General features: G+C 37.4%; 1 protein-coding gene across 3 annotated transcripts in view; it reads right to left on the reverse strand.

The window, feature by feature from the left end:
- The window catches only part of SLC36A4 (solute carrier family 36 member 4), a 108,806-nt gene that overhangs the window by 76,224 nt on the left and 9,687 nt on the right, over positions 1-22,895 (reverse strand). For 2 of the 3 annotated variants that reach the window (XR_011339717.1, XM_069883409.1), the window contains exons 2-8: positions 18,836-18,959; positions 18,002-18,092; positions 16,817-16,905; positions 15,436-15,531; positions 13,778-13,862; positions 5,948-6,172; positions 4,610-4,708 (exon numbers count right to left, since the gene is read on the reverse strand). Coding sequence is in view for 2 of the 3 variants with exons in the window: in XM_069883409.1 (XP_069739510.1) it covers positions 4,610-4,708; positions 5,948-6,172; positions 13,778-13,862; positions 15,436-15,531; positions 16,817-16,905; positions 18,002-18,092; positions 18,836-18,959 (809 nt within the window). In the remaining variant the exon portion in view is untranslated. Of the gene's footprint in view, positions 1-4,609; positions 4,709-5,947; positions 6,173-13,777; positions 13,863-15,435; positions 15,532-16,816; positions 16,906-18,001; positions 18,093-18,835; positions 18,979-22,895 lie in introns of all 3 variants that reach the window. The other variant, XM_069883411.1, reaches the window with a different exon arrangement.

Consider the following 22,895-nt stretch of genomic DNA (forward strand, 5'->3'; position numbering starts at 1 on the left):
AAGATCACCCTGATGATCTTAGAATCTTAATATACAAGTGTCAAAATCCCAAATAAACTCTCAACACTATGAATGATAAACACCAGACTGACAGAACTGAGCTCTCCACTGCTGTTTGCTAACTCGGTATTAAGGGATCACAGGGTAACCCTGCTGCCAACTCCTCCTGTTAGCACACAGCGATCATCACCACCTGGCTTGCCAGTCCCCGCTGCAAATTGTGAATGTACCTTATACCAAACCACAATGACCCTGTTTTTACAAACGGCTCAAACAGGGAGCAAATAAATGAACAGCACAAGCAACAGACTGCAGTGGTTTTTAATCCTCTTACAAGTATCCCTCAGTGCAACATGCCTTAACACTACTCAGCCCTTTGATAGCACTCACTTATTTCTGCTGCGGTAGCTGTAACAACAAATTAACAACTTGCTTGGACTTCAGCAGTTGTTCAAATCTGCCATCAAATAAGAGTTTAAATTGATCTCACAGGCAGATGTGAACAGCTCAATTCATCACATTAATTAAACGATGAATTGATTATATTATTTTTATTAAAATATCTCAAAATTTATTACACTGATGAAATGTTTAGCTCTAAGTGTTAAAAGAGTACTAATTTCTAGGCACTGTCTTCAGTTTATTTGAGATTTTATATTTCAATTATAAATAGGCTATCTTTCCTTCTCTGAGTTATTACAGACACAAGTCAGTAAAATTAAGGTTCTTAAAGTCTATTCATATAGGGATTAATAACAGCTAAAGAAACAATACTCCAAATTACTTCCATACAGTTGATTTTCTTATTACACAGAGACAATCTGTGTAATAATAGTAAGTTCTAAACTAATGACAAACCCATGTTTGTACGCTCACCATCTAAAAGAGAAATACGATCTCCCAAGATCAAAAAACCTACTAGGAATCTGCTGAATCACCGCACCTCCCCGAATCACATTCCCCATAGTGAGCAGGACTTTAGAGCTGTCTGTTTAATTAGTCTCACTAATTTTAATAGAATTACTAAAGAACTACAGTCATACTTTAAGTAATGAGAAGTAATAAATTAAAGGGGAAAAAAATCACTACATAAAATATTTCTGGAACAATGGGGGGAAAAAAAATCAGTGCTAGAGTATTTCCCCTGTAGTCCATTATTTGGTTCAAAGAAAACAGACAAATGTGTTTCCATACTGAGAATAGCATGATAAACTGACAATTACTCTCTATCTACATTACCCACTCCCCCATTAATAAAAATAAAATCAATTCAAGTATCTTTGAAAATAAATCCTCTTGACTGCTCTGGCTAAGGTGTACTTTTTTATAGTGCATCTTATAGATAATTTATTCTTCTACTTGATTTGCCAATCATTAAATACTCCGGGAAGAGTATTTAATGCAGGAAAAACCATTTTACACAGAACAATGGTGGTGGAAAAACCACACTGAGGGCATTTTTCCTCCCCTGCCAGGTTCTGTTTAAGATGACTTAACCAGCCCCAAAACCCCAGAATTTTCATATGCTGTAACATTCAACAATCTAGCAGCTCTCAGACAATAATAAGCATAATGCATGTTTGGAATCAAGGAAAAGAAGAAAAAAACAGGCCTTATAACTGTTACTACAGTTATAACTGTTTACTGCAAGAAATGAATCAATTATCATCAACTTCTCTGATAAAATGAAGACCTTAAGGTTGTTTATAATGCAATGCTCAGACAGTTTGACAGTAGTAAGTGTTATTTGCAAGACATTCCAGAAAAAAATCTAAAATCAAGTTTCTAACAAGACCAAGATTAAGTAAATCCATTTTGAGTGCCTGCAGTCAGAGACAGCAGACTAAGGAGCCCACCTAATTAAATGGTGGGGCCCTTTTTTCTTACCAGAACAATTCAACCACGTGAATATAGGAATGAAAGTAAATGACAGACATCAGATAACAAGTCACCACACATCCGCTATAGAACTGACCATGCCAGTATTCTTAATCCATTGTAATGTGAATTAAAACACATTAGATTACATCTCAGTGATAGAATTTTAAACTATCATGTTTCACATCACATTTGCAAGGGCTCATAAACACCCATACATACATATCACAGTTCAGTCTACAATGGTAACTTCCAGAGCTGTAATAACTAGTTATCAATTAAAGCAATCACCAAGAACTTTAAAAAATATTAACTAAGAAAAGTGGAAATGTCTGTCTTTTATGCTTCAACAACTTTGTTTAGTTCTGATTATTCAAATCCATAGAAGCATTTATTTTTTTTTTTTTTTTCAAATCTTCTATATAGCTCACACAACTACAGCACAGGAATGCACTGCAAACATTCTGCATGTTGAAAATATCCCTGAGAAGCAGAGACATATTAATATAATTCCACACATAAGGAACAGTAACATTAAACTCTAGATTTTCACTTTTGCATTAGTTTTAATTTGTAAAGGCAGCCACATTATTTTAATGGTCTTGTGCAATATACACATGGACAAAGTATATCAAACCAGAATGAACATAAACATTTAACTAATTTGTAAACACCAGTAACAAAAACTAAAGTGCATTCCTCATTTGATTTCAAGAGTAAGCGAATTATGACCAAGTGAGAAACAGAGATAGCCTATAAAGAAATACATTAGATGACTGTATAATGCTAATATTGAATAATATCAAGCACCATTTTTATATTTAATGGTACAATTCGAATGAACCCTACCTTACATCCCATCCCTGCTCACTGCAGAGAGGTTGGACTAGATGATGTTTAAAGGTCCCTTCCAACCCAAAGCATTCTGTGATTCTACGGTCTTGAATAAAAGAAGGAAAAAAGTTTGGAGTCCTTAAAGGTGGCATTAGTAACAACCAGGGATTTAACCAAGCACAATGTGCTGGGCAGTTCTTCAAAGGTTTACATCAGAAGTCAATGTTACTACTGCTAATGTAAATTTAACGAGCTGTTTAATGTGGGATATAACATGCCAGAAAATAACTACCATAAATCAGTTCCCTAACTATAATGCAATAAACTACCGCTACCAAATGGTAATTCTTCCACACTTTCCTGAAACTCACAGGACTCTCACTGAGGATTTCCTGGCTACAAATACACACCTGTGTGCTACACAGTACATGAGCAAGTGTAATAGAACTGGAATATGCGTCAGACCTACTGTACGTGACTTCCATCTACCCACACGCAGCAAGTGCAGGCTGTCGCAGATGGACTACACAATTTAAGAGCAACAAGCTTAGTACAGCCCATCTGTCTGACATTGGGCACAAGCTATTTGTCCAAGACCTGTAACCATCAAACAATCCCAGACAAACAACCGATTTCCTGTGACGGAACTTCCACCTGGCAAAAGAACATATGTCCAGATATACTGAGATATACAGTAGCCAAACCGCTGCATCAGTCAGTTCACAGTTTGAGTAAAAGCTGAGAACAGAGAAATGGAGATTCACAGTCACTACATCCACATACCTTGTGTGTGAAAACACACTGCTGCACAGAACAGGAGTTAAAGCTTTTGCTATGCAGTTCCTTTGGCAGTGATAATACAGTAGCATGGTGAAACATCCTGGTTTAATTTGGAGCTGAAAATGCCAGAATAGAAGAGAGATTTGAAATCTCTCCTGTGTTATGTCAACAATAGACACTTCAGATTAACTGCAAGATGGTTTGGTTTTTTGAAGGAGGAAAGGGAGGAATTGTTTGGGTATTTTTAAGTGCACAGTAACATTTGCTGAAGTATGTAATTATACTACTAACCAACAAAGCACATACAGTAATTTCCTAGCAGTTTAAAAGCATTATGACCCACCACTCCCTGAAGGCTGTTTGGCTATTTTTTGAAATATGCCATATGGAAAAAAGTGCAAACCATTTCACAAGGATGCTAGTGCTAGACGCAATCAGAAAGCCATTAGAAACAGTAATAAGTGAATGAGACATGTAAAAGTTCCACTTTTAAAAACCAGATTTTCAGGCTGATAAATCTATTTAATTGCCTACTTTCTGGAAACAATGACGAATTGCGGTTCATAGTCAGAAGGTCATGAATAAAAAAAAATATGAAATTTCTATCTTTTTTCCTATCATTTCCATCTCTATCCAGTCACATCTATTAGCAAGTCTAAAGCAAGAAGAATGATAACGTTTCTAATAAATCACTTTGTCCTCTGTGATCCCAAAGGAAAAGGAGGAGGATGAATAAGTTTCTATTTTCACACTCATAACCTAAATCTGAGCTGCTGAATCATTATAATTACAGTACCATCATATTATTAGCTGAGTATTATATTATTATATAGTGTGCCATGATACTAGTTTTTATAACACTATTGTCACAATCTATTTGGAACTAAAGTCATTCTTGCAATTTGGGAACATGTTAAGTGTCTAAGTAGCAATTGGTATTCACCAAACTCTCCTTGATGGGGATGCTGTGCCTTCAACTTTTACCTTATTTGACAAGATAAATTAATTGGGTTTATATCAACATGGGAGATCAGTGCTTTAACAAAAATGACAAAATAACAACAGGAGTAAAACTGCCCACATCCCATCATCTAGAAGAGTCAGCAAAGGCACTTACCACACCAATTCCTTCAAAAGCAAATATTGCAGTCCCAAAAAACAGTGGGTATTTCTTCCAGCCAACCACAGGAGGCAGTTTTCGAGGATCTACTATATCCTGAAGAAAATAAAACAGAACAGTGGTATGTAAAGCACATTAGCTGCTCCTACAGTTGTGACTGATACATTATACTACAGAAAAGAACTCAGTATGTGTTGACAGTGGCCTGATGAACATTGCTATTTACAATTCCTAGTTCTTCTCCCAAACTCAGTCATTTATACACTTTTTTAGCCACTTTCACACACACACATAGACACTAGCAGATATATTTATTCTAGGTTCACATTACTGACACAAGAAATGGGCATGGACATACCTGAAGTATCATGCCGGTACATATAAGTGAGTATCGATTAAAACAAAAGGCAAAGCTTACACCTCAACCTTAATCTTCTGTAAACTCTCAGAGAACCGCATTTTCTAATCTGCTTTCATCCAGCACAGTTATTCTTCTTAACCATAACAGACAGTAAAAGAAAATCTTTTTAGTACAAGCTGAGTTCCTGCAGAACAATTAATTACTTTCTATCTCCCCCAATCTCTTCTATGTAACTTCTGCCTTGTCACCCAGCCAATACCTCGCCCTGGCTTTTCTGCCTCCCTTTCCCATCTCCTGTTTTCCACTCGTCTGATGACACACGTTAAAGCTTTCCCAAACAATAGTGGCACTCCACACTTACCTACGTTGCGTGTGCAATAGTGCCTTTTCAAAACACTTTTCAAAAATTAGAAGAAAGAAAAATAAAAAGGTTTCTACACATGATTTTTTTTTCAGCCATCTGCTTAATTTGTTCCATTATTAAATGCTTCCAAATAAAACAGCAGCAAGCTAGAAAACACAGCAACTTAGGAGATGGAAGCCTGCAATATGTATTCTTAAACAGTAAGTCTTAAATTTTTCCTGACTGCGCTGGATAAATATTAGAAATAAACACTGCTGTTGAAATTATTCTTCTGGTGCAACAAAAAGACTGACATAGATTAAACCCTTGTAAGTTCTGCGTGCAACCCACAAAATTTCACATACCCTTCAACCCAACAACTCCAAGTCATTACAATACATATTTTTATCCGCTTAAGTGCAGCAATACCATCCTTTCTTTTAAAAGTCCATGTTCAGGTCTCAAGCATTAAGGTACTGCCTTAAATTAAGAGGCCTCAATTAAACAGAAGATAATTCTGCCTCTCAGGAATTGTCAGTTAGTATGTATCTATCACAGACCAACTGCCACATGCAACAAATGCAACTTATCACACTGAAAAAAAAAGGATAATAAACTTTTTTCAACTCACTCTAACAATATACTGATAAATGATCACCAGGCTGACAGCCATGGACATATTGGCAAGCAATGAAAGAAAGGACAGGCTCTTAAGGTCACGAATGAAGACCAGAAGGATCGTGAATGGCAGGAAACACAGCATGTATATTCGTAAATCAGTACTCCTTTTCTCAGAATTGCTGGTGGCACTGATATTTATGGGAGCAGTTTTGTTTTCCAAGAATCCTTCATGGACCTGTAGAAAAAAACAAAAAAGTGTCAAATAGTGGTCACACTGACTATACAGTCACATTCCTGTTTTTCTACAGAGAAATTGTCCTCTGCTTTCCCTGCTGAGTGTCAGGTATTTGGGATCCCTATATCCTTGGTGCAGAGAGGAAGACAAGGCACTGTAAGCAAATTCTTAAGACAAATGATGAAATTTGGACCTAAAAGCGCTGAGAGCACCTTTATCCCACCAGGGACTAAAGAGAAATCCACATGAGCAGTTTAGATCAGATTTCTTTCAGAAAGTGAGAGTCTGGTAAAATGAGATGGATCCACAGAATCTAAGAATCACTAGGCTGGAAAAGACCCACAGGATCATCGAGTCCAACCATTCCTATCAAACACTAAACCATGCTCCTCAGCATCTCATCCACCTGTATTTTAAACACCTCCAGGGAAGGTGACTCAACCACCTCCCTGCGCAGCCTGTTCCAGTGCCCAATGGCCCTTTCTGTGAAAAATTTTTTCCTAATGTTCAGCCTAAATCTCCCCTGGCAGAGCTTGAAGCCATTCCCCCCTTGTCCTGTCATTACAGGAACCCTAACAGCTTCCACCTTGCAACTTTTAAGTGTCACTTACAAGACATCTAACATCTGTTAGTTTTCATTAAGATAACATTTCCGGAAAGCTATGAAGAGCTAAATACATCAGAACTAAATTCCAGAGAATTCGCACAGCTACAGTAACTCCATTTTGCCAAGCAATATGTTAAACACTTAATCAAATTTCTTCCCTAATGCCACACGAAGTAAAGCTTCCTGTAGTCCCACCATATTTAAAATAGAAATACAGAACAAGCACTTTAACAGCCATTCACTCCAACAATCATCTCACATGTTTACTTGCTTGCACACACTTGCAGGCAGCCGGAACTGCTCTGCACAGAAGGACATCTAAGAGGGTTTTCTAAGAATTACAATATGATACAAGCATACAAGCCCCATTGAAAACCTCAGCTACAATAAATATTTAATCTGGCATGCCTTCAAATTCATACAAGTATCTGAAGCTTGACTGGAAAAGGAATAATAAAATATTTATTCCTTAAAAAAAAAAAGAGAAATAACAGCAGACAGGATACAGTTCAGATTCTAAAATACATTTTTTAAAACATCACAGTATAAAACAGCTTCTACTCAAATAATTTCAAGCACTCAATCACTTCAGTTTTCTCTTAAGACAGAGGCATCCCATTTGTATACACAAACTCCAGGAAAAAGTTCCTAAAATCAAAATTAGTTTTCTTTTTCTATTAAAAGCACCAAATTCCAATTAGGTATCCAACTAGAGTTAAATAGCTAATACAGCCGGAAAATGCACTGTAAAATATTCCACATACTTTTATTCAAGTTTAGGTCTAATGTGATCAGCTACCTTCATGAGAAGCTTAAGATGAGATCACACCTCCACGTTCCATTAGGTAAGCATGATCATACGCCTTTATAATAATCTGCCTTTTACTTATGCAGAAATGCTGAGGAAAGCCCAGAAAACGGACATACTACAGCAGCACATAAACTCTCCACAAACATCAGCAGATAAAATAATATTGGTGCAGAATCAGCCAAACACAGCCAACTAAAACTATTGGACTGTGACTCCTTGACTCCAGCTTCCAACCTCCCACCTGCACGTTTCAGATATGAGTTATATTCCTATAACAGATTACAACACTGTAGGCTGCTTTACAATACTGTAAGCATGGTAACCCTTCACCCCACAGTTCCTTGAAAATCAGTTTAAGGAAAGAAGTTGGGGCATCAAGACATCGTAGTTACATATACCATGTAACTGATATTACCGGCTCAGTTACAGTGATATTTTATAGGCACATATTTTACAGTGATATTTTATAGTCCCAGGAGGACAGTTTATTTCCTTTTGGGGATATATATATCTTTAAATCAACTTCATATCAATAAAGCAGCTAGAACAATGGCAGTCAGGACAAAACCATTTATAGGTTTAGGCAGGGCTGAAGGAAATAGCCATACCACATACCATATTCTGAGCCAAAACAAAACAGTGATTTGTTACACTGATTGGAAGAGGCACACCAGATAAGACCCAGTAAAGGTTCACGTTGTGGGAGAGGCTGAACAGGCAGGAGTGACAAATGGGTAGAAGAAAGCTGAATAGGAAAATAAAATGCAAAAATTACAAAATGTAAGGATTACTATTCTCCCTTCATGAACAGAACAATTGGCTGTGGGAGATTTGACAGTTAAGAGCAACAGAGAAAAACTCTAATGAAGATGAGATTATACTGATTTGTTCAGGTGCATGCTAACATTACCATCCCATCATTTTGAAAGTGTTTCTTTCTAGATTTTTTTTTAAACGATCAGATAACATTCTAACAAGTAACAAAATAAAAAGCAGCAGGAGGACTTTTTTTTAAAAAAAAAACTCTTCCTCAGAAGCAGTCTAACCCAGTGCAAGTTTACTGCTGATTGTGTTAGGACAGGCTATGACTCACCATCTGTCTAACCTAGTCTCTTAAATATTAGAATTAATACAATCTCAGACTCCTTTCTGGACAACAATAACTTTCACTCTCCTGCTGTTCTCTGCTAGTGCATCACTGCATATGGCAGTCTGTTTCCTAAACAAAGCAACATGATCTGAAATGTCACTTGAATATCAGACAACTTAGATAAATCTTGCTTATGCATCCAATGGATCTGTTCTTGTAAAAGGCACACATACATATTGTTTTGTGTATGTCACAGAGCCCACTAAACATTGTTCAAGTTCCAGTCTGAACACACATTATCTGCACTTAGCACTGCACTCATCACGCCTGTATCTGGGAGTTTGACAAACATTTCCCTAAACCACGTGAGGAAATACCACTATCATTTTAGAAAGTAAGTACACAGCCACTGAAGTCACTAGCAATAGCTAGCGATGTCCCCAGTCATGAGGCAACTTCACCAGAAGTCACTTCAGTTATTCAAGCGTTAACTTACATGGTGGTGTCATACCTGAAACAGCTTCCTTTCCAAGAATGCTTCACCTAAGGTCTCATTTACACAGCATAAGCACAGCATCCACTAACTCACTGTATTCAGGAAGTTCAAGCATGTTTGCAAATCCAGCTATTGGATTTTTGTGTCAGGCACTCAGAAAACAACCGATGCACAACTAGTGACTGCAGAAAATTCAGTTAAACTGATGAACACACTTAAAAGAACTACCTCAGAAGCAAGAAATAATTCCATTTCCTTAGCATCTTCAATCGAGACTACTGTTTCCTTGCCTGTATCCCAAAACCCACTCCTGTCACGCTGCCTATGAACTTTTCAAGATCTAGTGGGACCAAAACAGTAGTCTTTGAACTCATTGGTTCCTCTTAATTCCTCCTTTTTTCAGCTCGGAGCTACAGCCAAGATCTAGCACAAAACACTAGGCAAAATCTAGCACAAACCCAGTACATTATCAGACAGATAAACGCTATATTGTAATCTTGTAATTTGGCATGAGCATACAAATTAAATGTTTCACAGTTCATTTAGTTCTGGTATTTCATTCTTACTCAGCACCCAGCTTTGCAACTTTTTTAACACTTCTTGTTTTATGTCTAAGTAAAACCTCCTAAGTTTAGGGATTCTTTTTCTTTTACTGTTTACAAAAACTGGGAAAAAAATCAAAATTCCATTATGTAGCATCCCACCTATGGGTCATCCTCAAAGTACTAAACATCTAATAAAGTTCTCGCACACAGCAAGGAGATGCTTTCAATTTTTTTAGCTTTATCAGCAAACAATGAGAAAACATCATTTTTTTAGAGAACTCAGCAAATATTCACGAGCAAGCTGACAAATACCAAGACGCTTGACTTATGGTCTTCTGTTTCTCAAGCAAGAAAAGCAAAATAACTTTAGCATGAAAAGGGACCATGCTCTTCTGAGAACAGATTCTTTTTCTTGTCCCAGTGTGCTCACTGCTCCAGTCTTCCTGCAGTCAATTCTCAAGCTCTTTGTTCCAGTTTCATCTCTCTTCTCTAATTTCAGACACCACCTATAAGCCCCTTATTGTACCCTGCCCCAGTTAACTGAAACTCTCTCCACCAACCTAAGTTTATTCTGTGCCTTAGGAAAATACTTCTTAAGAAAAACTTGATTTGAAATTTGACATAACTGGAAAAAGGGTCTTATAGCACAAAGTATCTGGAAAATTCTTAATGTAATGCAGCCAACATTGTTATAATCCGATAGACTCCAGTTAGAAAAGATGTAACACCAGAAGCTATCCATTAGTGAGCATGGCACATCAAACATTTCACAGAATTCAAAAGTTAAAGTAAGTGTTTAGACTCACATGCACCACTGTGTGTCTAACTAAATAGTCACCTCAAAATAGTGCAGACTCACAAATACTCAATTCATGTGCCAGAACCATTCTAAAACATTTTGCCACTTTTTTTTTTGTTCTGTGAAATAGAAAATAAGGTGAAGGAAGAGACTAACAGGTTTGGTTTGGTACTAGTTTTAATTAGGAATATCAAAGAATAGATCTCGCTGAAGGTTCCTATGGACTGTTAGTTTGCAAACACACAAACATATTAAAAGTACAGAGCATAATGCAGAGATATTGGTCAAGGAGTGTCATTAGTAACTTTTTTACTATGTTTTTCCCGTATCTCAGTTCTTCACTTCCCATTCCCTCTCTTCACCTTCCTCATTCTACTACCCCAAATAATCAATGGATTTAGAGTAGTAACAATGTGTTCTTTGGCGCCCTCTACAGGACAGATTTCCACAACAGAAAGTAGCCAAGAAGAAACCACAGCCCTCACCCTCCCAGAGGAAAAAACACAGGTCAACCTAAATCAAATACACCTGAAAGCAGAACTTCTGAATTGCTGATGACTAGTTCCTTACCCGGGTACATCATGGGTCTCTATAGCTACTGCTTTGGCAGAGGTTGTTTTTCTGTAAGATCTTTCAACTCAGAAGGCAGCAAAAAAGTTTCCTGAAAAGGTTGGGGTTTGTTCTTTTCAAAATCCACAAAGCCCAGATCAGTTAAGTGTTCAGTCTCATCTTTGACTTATAGTCAAAACAAATATATAATAAATTGTTGATCAGATACATATTTGATAGGAAAGGTTTTGATTTGAACTTACATTACAAAGGACGCAATAAAAATCCCCTCCTTCAGAAGGCCAGCAAAAGGACATCAGATGCAAAAAAGGATTCTAAGGTACTGAGATAGATTATTTAAGTAGAACTGTCACTTTTACGGTTGTTGAGTTTGGGATTTTTTTTCCAATATGCAAATTACAAAATATCCAGTTTCCAAATATACAAATTTGCCGTGTCTTATAGGATCTTTATCTGTAGACCTTTTAATACTTTTTTAACACAGTATACTCATCTGCAAGGAGAGGAAAAAAAAATACTATCTTCTATGCACTAACTGCCCAACGGGACACGCTTCTTCCTAATTAAAGTAAGTTAAGCAATGCCAAGGCACCTTTATTCCATCTTCTAGGGAGAATAAGAGTCCATATGGAAGATTAATGCTCAGTAACCTGCCATACCTTATTCCTCACTCACTTCGCTAATTAAAGAAGGGTACTTTAGACACAGGCCCAGATTCATGCTCATTAGCTTTATGTCAAGTGACTAACCATAATCTTATGAGCAGGAAGCACAGCAGGGTACATCGGTAGAGTCCTGGGATCTTAATAAGCCATCGGAAGAAAGAGCACCACAAACTCAAAGTGCCTGTGGCTCCTGTCTGAGCAGCCAACCTGCACTGGCTGACCACCCGTGGGCCACCTGCTCAGACACACAAACTGCTGATGGCAACTGCTCAGTGTGCAAAGAGGAAGAACCAGGAGATACCAGGGACTCCATCAACAGAAAAATCTCCACCAATGAGAAAAAGAAGAGCTTAGAAGGAATGGAGAATTAGAGACAAAAAAACTGAACGAAAGCAGGAGCCACTGTCATGAAAGTTATAGCCATGGGTTTGTCTGCTTTTGTCAATGATGGATGTTTGTAAGGGAGAAAAGGGGCAGTTAGGTTTAAAGGAAGGTTTGGGGGTTTTCTGCAAGATGCATAGACATTCGTGGTTGTGGGGATTCATTTGCTATTTTTAACTGACTTTTTCATAAACATAGCATGACTAAACATTTGATTTTTAGACATCCTTCAATACATCAACTTGCACAAATGAATCTCTTTTTCTAAAAATTAATACCCAACCTATTTAAAAACCTATAGCATATTGAAATGTGTTCCCACATATTTAATACTACACATTATAGATGTAATAGTATTTACAGTAAAACCAATGAAATGCTACATGCACAGTGCTATAGTATTTTCATTGATATAACAGATGATCACAGAATCACTAAGGTGGAAAAGACCCACAGGATCATCGACTCCAACCATGATGCAGTAAGCAGGATTTAAACACCTATTACAGATGGAAAAAGAAAGAATATTGAAGAATAGGATTAAAATTCAACTTTGAGAACTGTCAAAAATCAACCCAATAAGGAAAAATAAAGGATTCTATGGGTCAGCAGAAACATCTGTACAGAGAGAAAAGTGGTAAGAATTGCCTACAATGCAGCTCTGCAGTAAAGGATCAAATGATCACAGTGGATCACAAGTCAATCATGAGGCAGCAATCACGTGCTCCTGCAAAATTACCATTATACTGTCAAGCCTGGATTACACTCTAAAATCTGGGAAATAACCGTTAAGCTCTACTTGTCACGAGCAAAACTTCAACTAGAGTATCATCACCAACTTCAAGGATAAAACTTGGGAAAGTTTTATCCTGTGAAAGCAGGTAGAGGGGAGACAGGATAAAAATGTTTGAAAATATAAAAGATACCGACAAATAGAAAAGAATAATTTACTTAAAACTAGAACATGAAATAAAGGACTTGCAATGTTGATAAGAAATTTTAAGCTTCTACAAAGAAGAAGGTGTCTAACAGATAAGAAAGCATTGGAACTGAGTACTGAGGAGGCTGCAGAATTTTAAATGACAGGCATTTTTAAGAACAAAAGTCAGAGCTAGTTTAGATACAATGGATTCTGTGGCAGACAAGTGCATTCTAGGAAAGGGAAATAACTAAAAAAGAACCAAAGAAATGTTCCAGTGACATGAAGACGGGAAAAAAACCCAAAAAAAACCCAAAAACAAAACCCAAACCACCCCTTCTCCCCCCAAAAGAAAAACAACAACAAAAAAACTAAAAAAACACCAAAGAAAAAAAAAATCCACAACAGGGACAACTGTCTCCTAGACCACTTTCAGGTTTCAGTCCTATTTTCTATAATTTCCACAAATTACTTTTTAAATTTAACAAATCAGATAGCAATGAAGCCACAAACACTTGCACAAGGTTTGAATTTAGTTCACCTTGCAAACTGCCCCTTTTAACCGAAAGCTCTTCTGTGGAAACCGCATTAGAATCCATTCTGTGCATCTCTCAGCTTTGCATTTTACAAGTAGTTCTGTTGGACTTCATAAGGATAGGAAATAGAAGTGAGAAAAAATGAATCTAAAACCGTAACTGTTTCCATACAGTAACAATACTCACTTGTTTCACGTTTTCTGCCAAGAACACAACATAAACGCTACAAAATCCCAGCTGTGTTATCACTAGGAAAAAGTCAACAATATACCTGAGGAAGAAAAAACAAACACGTTATACTTAGGCTCCAAACAATTTCTACCTAATAGTCAATTACTACTCCTTTCTACAGTAGTCAAAATGCTAGATTCAAATGCCACGTTAATCACTGGAATATAGGTTCCTCTTATGGCAAAACAAGGTGGGGTTGTACGTGTTTGGTTTTTAAGGTAACACTGAGTAACAGAAGTTTCTCAAAAAGAAAAAGAAGTTAATAACATTTTAAAGTGGCATAAAATTAAATTCAAAGTTTTAACAATGTGGTACCAATATAAACAACAGACATATTCAACACACACATAAATTCTGCTGGGGTCCGTTAGCCCCTCCCTAACACATCAGTTTTTCACCAGGACCAGAGATCAAACATCTCATACAGTCTAAGTTACATAGACTTCAGTAATTCAAGGTAACAAACATTTTCACATATTACTAAGTGGGTCTGTATTGATGTCTTCCAATACACATTCAGACGCTGTATCTCACTGAAAAAACACCCTAAACTATGGTTCAGATTGTTTTTTAAATATGTAACATACTACATTGGCCTGAAGTCACACTGTGACTAAACTCTTTTCTGGAGTGAGGCATACAGCAGAGATCTGCTTCAGAGAATGGATTTGCTGCAGTAGAGTGTCTCTGGAAATCAAATTGCCATTTGTGGCTTTTAACTCTTCGGTGCAGTACAGAACTGTCATTATATTTCACTACAAACCAATTTTCCCTCTAATCGAGTTCTGTTCTACTCCTATGAAGTCATCACAAAAGATCTTAAAAGACTAGCTCATCTTTTTCTCATTTGAAACAAAGTAGTAGCCAAAACACACAATGCAAGATGCTGCATCCTTGAAAATAATGGGACAAAAAACAATTCTCCCTCAAGTAAGGAAAACCCATTTTAAATTAATGTTCAACTACATGTCTGAGGTTTTGAGTTTCACTACTGTGTTGTCACACCATGAACTCCATGAACAGCTATCCAGCAAAAAATGGCAAAGAAAAAAATAGCCTTTTTTAAAGGAGGGGGATAAAGATAAAGATAAAGAGGGATAAAGTAACTAAAGAGAGGCAACAAGGTACTAATATCAACATGTCATCACTGCAAAAAATAGTAAATATTTCTCCTTTCAGAATAAATATATTGAAGTAATTCACATTTGCAGTGTCAAACTGTTTAAACAGTGAACTCTGATGCAGAGAAACATGTTTACAGTAGAAGAGAATGAAAACTCCAATTACGTCACTACATTAGACAAAACAGAACGCATGTGTGGTTATACCACATCTCTTCCTATGTTGTTAAACAGAATCCTTTTCTTCACAGGTCCTGTAGAACTGAAAACTTAAATGTCTAACAGAGAAACACTCTCAAATCCTCCCATGTCAACACTACAAGCTGGCTGCAGGAAATAACAAATCACACTGCACAAAAATATTTCAAGAACAGAGATCATGTTCTTAAAGCAAGTTACATCTTAGTAAATAGGGAATCTCCTAACGAGTCCAAGTGTAGCCACTCATTTCCAATAATAAATTTATTTAATAAAATTCTAATGCAAACTTACCGTCCCCAAGAAGCTCGTTTCTGAAGAGCAGTCAGTGGCCCCACTTCCATGGCATAACTCACTGTATCGCTATATCCCAGTGAGGATTTTTTCATCCTAAAATCAAAGAGTGAAGAAAGAACAGCGTTACTAGAAACTAAGGGGGATGGGGGGAAGAGGGAGGCTCGTGGCCTTCAAGGATTATAATAACTAATCAACTGTGGTACCATTCTGCAGCTGCTGAATTTCAGAGGTCTGGTTTAGGCTTCTTTTCCCCCAGGAAGTGCTATTCAGCATTCTACAAGCATGTGAACCATAATGCTGCTTCCTCCTAATTCAACAGTACTAAATCAGTTTCTTATGGAACAATTTTCCTGATAAATTAATCCAAAATTGATTTTTAAAATATCAGCTTAAGAAATTAATCCCAAAAGACACAAAGAACTTCAACACTTGAACAAGATTTAACAGATTTTGTGAGACAAGCAGTCCATCACAGTTATTTCAGTGATATCAGTTCTATGTACATCTTCACAGGCCATTCAAAACTACAGAGGAAAAAGTCAAGAATTCAGAGGATCCCTTCACAGTACAAGATCACAGGAAACTGACAATCTAGTTTTTCCAGCCACAGGGGCACAGACAGTTTTGTGTTTCTATTCTGTTCAAAAACTTCACTGCAGTTATAAAATACAAGACCCTCCCACTGCTTCTTGTTAACTCCTGACAGAAAGAGGAAAAAATGTTTAATAAAAGTCACTATTAATGAAAACATTCTATCAGTCAAATTTGATTCACCACTTCCCCCCAAGTATTGTACACATCACTTGGCTGAGTATCTAGTGTTTATCTGCTCACTTGCATCATTTTAATGTGTTTCTTCAGCACTAAAATTTGGAAGAATCAAGGTGTCACAATCCAAAGAGATAAAGCTCACAGGTAATCATGAAAGATATTACCAGCAATTCTTAGTTTATCTTTATTCCTTTAAAGCTCTTATAAGCTGGTTATTTAGAAATTGGACACACTTCAAAGCTATAAAGCTTCAGAAGCTATGAAGATAAAGAAGGACTAAGAGACTGAAGATAAGTAATTAAAACTCCAATGATAAAGACCTGGTTATTTGCCAGCAAAGACTGGGAGCAGGATACTGGGGAACACAAGTTAAACCAACTTAATTTTGTGTATTGAGTGGAGAACAAGTATTTTTTTTAATGTATTAAAGTAATGTTGCACAAAGCATAGCTGCGTGATAAGAATCTGAATGCCGTTTCTTTCAAGTACAACATTCTGAAGAGAAGAAACTGCTACAGCAACAGCACATTTCATAAGCCTAAAATCAGAAAAGATAAAAAAAAAAAATACTCAAACTCAGCAACAAAATGAGTTGTTTAACATTTACCTCTGACAGAGCGAGTGACTGCAACGTACCAAGATGTGCATACAATGAACAGATATAATTCCTATGAACACCAGGCTGATAGGTCCAACCTGACATGAAAATAAAAAAAAAAGGAAGGAAGGAAACAAGAGCAAAGAAATTAAGAATATAAAGTTTTATGCAACTGATTTCCCTGCCCCCACCCCCAGGGGAATTTGCTGCTGAAGTTTTATGGAATTCCTTACTTCTCGTTCACTACTTGACAGAAGGCTACCCAGGGGCAATCAAGCCTAATACCAAATGAGCACAAAGAACTTCACTGCTTTAATAGCTTTGTTAAGATATTTGCCAAAAAAAGTATTTGTCAAGAGAGAAAACTGCATATACTTCACAATTCAAAACAGTGGTTTGAACCACTTTAAAGTGGTAATGACAATAAAGGTTTCTTCCTCTTACAATAGTAGAATTGATGATGTGCAGTATGAAAAAAAGATGAATACAGCAAAAACCCTAGTAACTTCTACTGTTACAAGTAGAACATAATCTTCAAATTATTTGTTTCAGAGCATAAGTTCGACCAAAGTGTTCACAAAAGCTACTTTCTTTTCACATGAAACTTTCATTCTTAAACTGAACATCTTGTAATAAAGAATCACAGGATTATTTAGTCATAAAGTGAAAACTTCACTCAATTATATGTACCCTGCCTTAGGAAATGTATTGTTTGTTACCACGTACAAACAAGCTGTGCTACACACTGTTTCTGCAGAAACACATTATTGATTTAACAAGCTGATACTGCATCCTAGGACATATGATCTGACTCTAGAGAAGTCTGGACAAAGATAAGACAACCCAATAATAACAATTCCCATGGGACACCATAGGAGTCCTAGTGAATCAAAAACTTTCTTTATTCTGACAAAGTTTTTGTTTTCCCCGGGAAAACGCTTTGGCTAAGCAAAAATACAACACTTGCTACAAAGTCTTCAAGGTGAAGTAGTAAGTTTTTTAAAAAAAATATATCTTAGTATTCAATACTAACTTTACCAGACTAAGACAAACAAAAGTAGAACAGAACTCTGTTGAAGCCAGTAGTGATTTTATCAAGATTTTATCAAGATTTTAGCTATTCAGGGTCAGACACAAAACTGTAGACCTTTCTAGATGATTTTTCTGATCTATGAAAAATAACCGAATTCTTACCACAATGCCAGCATTTCTTATTGCAAGTGGAAGACCAAGAAGCCCAGTTCCAATGTTTCCCTTGAGGAGGTGCATAAGTGTTTGTATAAACCTGAGGACAAAAATGTAAAAGTCACATTAGAAGTACACTCAGACTAGGGGCGGCAAAGCAAAAACAAACCCACACCCTCTATCACTTATGTATAAAGAGATAAATTGTGAGCATCAACCACTTTCAGGCGGTCCAGCTATTTTAAAGAATGTCCAGCACGTACAAATCATGTTCTTATTCATCTTTACATGCGTTCTCCCTCAAACAGAACACAGAAGTCTGATCTTCAATACCTTCCCGGAGCTTGTGAAAGGTTACTCCTTGTGCACTTTTATTGTCCTCTTGCCTCACAGTCAAAATGACTGAGTTTCATCAATTCTATTTTAGAATCTATAACATTCAAAACAACTACTGGCTGCAAATCACAAGACCAACAGCCAAAATTTTATCAAAGAACAAAAAAAAAATCCTTTACACATTCCTCTATTAAACTTTAACAAAGAGATTCAAAATCTTCTTAAATTTCTTTACTAAAAAATAAAATTAAAGCTATCTTTAAACAGAGCTTGTATTTTGAGTGACCCAATCACTTTACAAATAGAGACCTTGGAATATTTTTCCAAATAATAAAGAACCTACTGAAGATGGGCTGCTTATTGGTAGAACTATGCAAAGTCCTGACGTATAACCACAAAACTGCACCACAGTGCAAGAAAACCCATTAAGCGTTCAGTAAACTGCTCATAAGAAACAAGTCAGAGCCAACAAATTTTAAAAATCTGATACTTAAGAGTTATACACACGTAATGCCTTCTTCATTATCAAGCTGATAATGCTTCTCAACTGGCAGGAAATTATTTTCATGCTCTTCATCCGAGATGCCATCTGAATTTTGTTCATCAATCAAAGGCTTCATTACTTCCATGTCTGTACAACAGAGTTAACACTACATTAGCATTAGAAACAAACACAGTTTAGAAATAAAACATGACTCAAACTACCCACGCCATGATGTTTACCTGTGTTCCTAACTGTAAAGCCGATTTAAGCAGATAGACGCACAGCACAGGTTTGCACGGGACATTCTCTTTCTTTAAAGCAGCACGCTACCACATTATCATTAGTAGTAGTATTATGGGCCAACACTACAACTTTTCATTAATAAAAGCCACTTTGAATCATTAGAACGTTGATGGTTTAGATCATTTTGTAAGCTAATAAAACATAAACCAAAACAAGAAAGCCACCCATTGTTACAAAAGGATGAGATTCATCTTACTAACCACTAGCTACCGTGAAACGAAGCATTTAGTCTACACTTAAAAGTGGTGAGCAAGGGAACTCCCCAGACTCAAACCACCCTACAATGAATAGGTAAGACAGGTACTGCAGAAGATGTCCCCAGTCACTCGCAAAACAACTAAGATAGTAGAATTAGGCTACATGCTTTGAGCGCTGCAGTTTCAATAATCTGTTAAAGTAGCATTAACTGGCACTGCAGTCAACAAACGCAATTCCACCATCCAGCCAAATAACAGCACCAAGCAATAGTAAGCAGCCAGTAGTGAGCAAAACTGCCTTTCAGGCAAAACTAACAGCTTATGCCAGGTTTATATTGATTAAACTACAGCCATTTTAAAATTAATACGGTAAAGCAAAATAAATCCTGCTAATAGCCAAAAGATTATTTACCTTACACTTGTCATCCACAGTATCCATTCAAAATTGTGTTAGGTAAGTCTCAACTGCCAACATTTTCACATTAAAACACACTTCTCTATTCAGTGAGCAAAAATTTTTCATTGTTGAGTGAACATTAAAACCTTAACACAACGAAAATTAGCCATTATATGGGGTTTGCATGGCAAAGTTTTGGTAGCAGAGGGCTACAGGGGTGGCTTCTGGAGAAAACACTAGAAGCTTCCCCTGTGTCTGATAGTGCCAGCAGGCTCCAAGATGGATCCACTGGTAGCCCCTCTATGATAGCATATTTCAGAAGAGGGGAGCGGTAGGGAACAGCACAGCAACTACAGCTGGAGAAAAGAGCAAGAATATGCAAGAGAAACAACCCTGCAGACACTCACTGAAGGACAGGGAGGTGGTGATCTAGGCACTGGAGCAGAGATTCCACTGCAACCTGTGGTGAAGACCATGGTGAGGCAGGCTGTCCCCCTACACTCCATGGAGGTTAACACTGGAGCAGATACCCACCTGCAGCCCACGGAGGACCCCACGCAGAACCAGGTGGATGCACCCAAAGGAGGTTGTGACCCTGTGGGAAGCTGACACTGGAACATGTTTGTTGACAGGGATTATGGACCCATAGGAGCAGTCTGTTTCTGAAGGACTGCAGTCCCATGTAAAAGGGCCCACACTGGAACAGTTCATGAAGAACTGCAGCCCGTGGGAAAGACTCACATTGGAGATGCTTGTGGAGGACTGTCTCCTGTGGGAAGGACTCCACACTGGAGCAGAGGAAGAGAATGTGGAAGACGGAGCGGCAGAGACAACTGGGAATGAAGTTGAGCCTGGGAAAAAGGCAGAGCTGGAGCAAAGGTGTTTCCAGATTTGGTTTTATTTATAAGCACCCTACTCTGATTTGACTGGCAATAAATTAAAGGCACAAGCCTTTTGTTATATTTTCTCTCCCCTGTCCAACAGAGTGATAGAGCGGCTTGGTGGGCACCTGGTATCCAGGCAAGCTCAACCCACCACAACCATTCAGCAAATCATTAAGGTTTTTAATAAAACTTCAAGATGTCTAACCCATCAGCATGGTACTGAAGCCAATTCTAAGCAAGAGGAACTTATGACAAAAAAAGGTACAACTGTAATATATCCTATAAGACAGAGGCAGATTTTCCATGTAGTTAAAAGTGGAAGCATATAGCTCAAAGTCTCCTCAAAAGAGCAAAGGGTCACCTGAATTTGGTGTCAATCAAGTTGAAAGCCAGTAATGAAAGCACTTGACAGAAACAAAGATGCCTAGTGGAGAGAAAAATCAGAGGTCAGAAAGACTCAAGCCAAAAGTGTTTTGTAAAGCTAATTTTTACTCAGTGATATTCTAATTTTACAAGTCAAGTCAGACTGAATCATATTCCACTACATGACATAAAGTCTTATGAATTGATCAAAAGAAAGGTTAGCAAAATTCATTCTACTCCCACAGTGTTAACTAGTTCTTGAGGATGCCACGACCACCCTCTCTCAGCTCTGAGTCACTGCTGGGCTCATTCAACACTCAACTACACTCACCTATGTACTCTACTTCTTGTATAAGTGTCTCCGCCCTCAGAGGCCAGAGGAAGCAAAGTGTCAACATGGAAGTTTCACCCAGTGGGTGAGTGATTAGGCTTGTTTTCATTTTTTTAAATACTGAGCCTAAACTAACAATCTGAAGTGTTTTCACTTGGAACAAAACAAACTGCAAGTGAGCAAAGTCTGTGCACTCCATGCTGCTCTGCACAACCTCTTTCATGCACTTGGAAAAGCACCTCCTCTCCCCTCTCTGGGCTACAATTAGATCCAGTAGAACATAGGCTTCATAGGAAGGTGGAGTCTAATTGCATAGAGGCAGCCATCCACAGGGTGCAAGTATCTTTCTCAGCCTACCTGAAACTGCTGTGCTCGGGCAAGAAACTCCCCAATTGTCTGAAGAAGGAGACCGATAACCAGTGATTCTTAATTGCTGCTAAATCATAATATATTTCCACTGGCAACATAATGCTAAATGATAATGACCACATGCAGCAAGCAAGGTTCCTGTTTACCAGGATGAAGGGACTGGCATGACTCTTAGGACCAACAGCACTGGTGAGCATCAGCAACTGCACCATCACGGGAGAAAAGTGAATTTCTCTTCTTCCATTCCAGTCTGGTACTGAAACATCTGATATATACACACACCCACACTGTTTACCACACAACCAGATCACACTCAGGAGACACTGAATTTTAAAGGAATACCATTTTACTGCTCTCTCAACTTCCTGACCCCTCTTATGATCACAAGGGTAGTTCTTTAGGAATAGATTTAGACATGCTGAAGCATTGCCCTCATTTTTTAAGTAATAAAAATTTTCCTAGGACAAGCTATTTTTTTTCTCTCAAAAATTCATTCGCCCATGACTAGAGCCATCTAAGTTGTCTAAGAGTTATTGTTATCACTACCCTAGCTCTGATAATTACCTAACTTAGTGTAATGTCTAGAGGTGCTAAGGTGCTTTGCATTTGCTGCTCTGCAGAAATGCAAAAACGTCTGCCCTAGAGAGCTTACAATCTAATCATCCTCAGCTCACCTACTATTTTTTTAAGTTGTTTTTTTTTTAAAAGAGTGGTTATTTTTAACTTTTCCTGTGAAGTAGTTTCGTAGCTTCCTGAGTAGGCTGTCCTTAAACAAGTTTGCTTTTGAGCCTTCTTTATGGTTTATTCTATCATCTATGTAATATCAGTTCTGATTATTTCAGTACATTCTATCAAATGCACATGAAATGTTGTACCATGTAGGCTCAAAGCAAGACATACACACATCTGAGGCAACTAGTAGATTTCATTCACATTAGAAATATCTTAAAAGCAAACAAAAATTTAAAACACTACAGGACAAGATGTCAGTATCAAAAAAATCTTTAACAGCAAGAAATTTTAAAGATATTTAAAGAACTTTCAAAGTAGTTCAAGTTTATTTTTCCTAGTTATTGGTATTCCATCAGACACCAACAAAGAAGTTACCTACCTCTTGCCAGGAACTCACTTCTTTGTCACCAAAGAACAGCACAATCTGACTGGCAAGATGCACTATTTTTTTTCTGGGTTCTACTCTGGCAGGAAAATAAAACAGCTGCTATTTAGAAACTAATGCAC

The sequence above is a fragment of the Phaenicophaeus curvirostris genome, chromosome 1 (genome assembly GCF_032191515.1).
Source record: "Phaenicophaeus curvirostris isolate KB17595 chromosome 1, BPBGC_Pcur_1.0, whole genome shotgun sequence".
NCBI classification, from domain to species: Eukaryota; Metazoa; Chordata; class Aves; order Cuculiformes; family Cuculidae; genus Phaenicophaeus; species Phaenicophaeus curvirostris.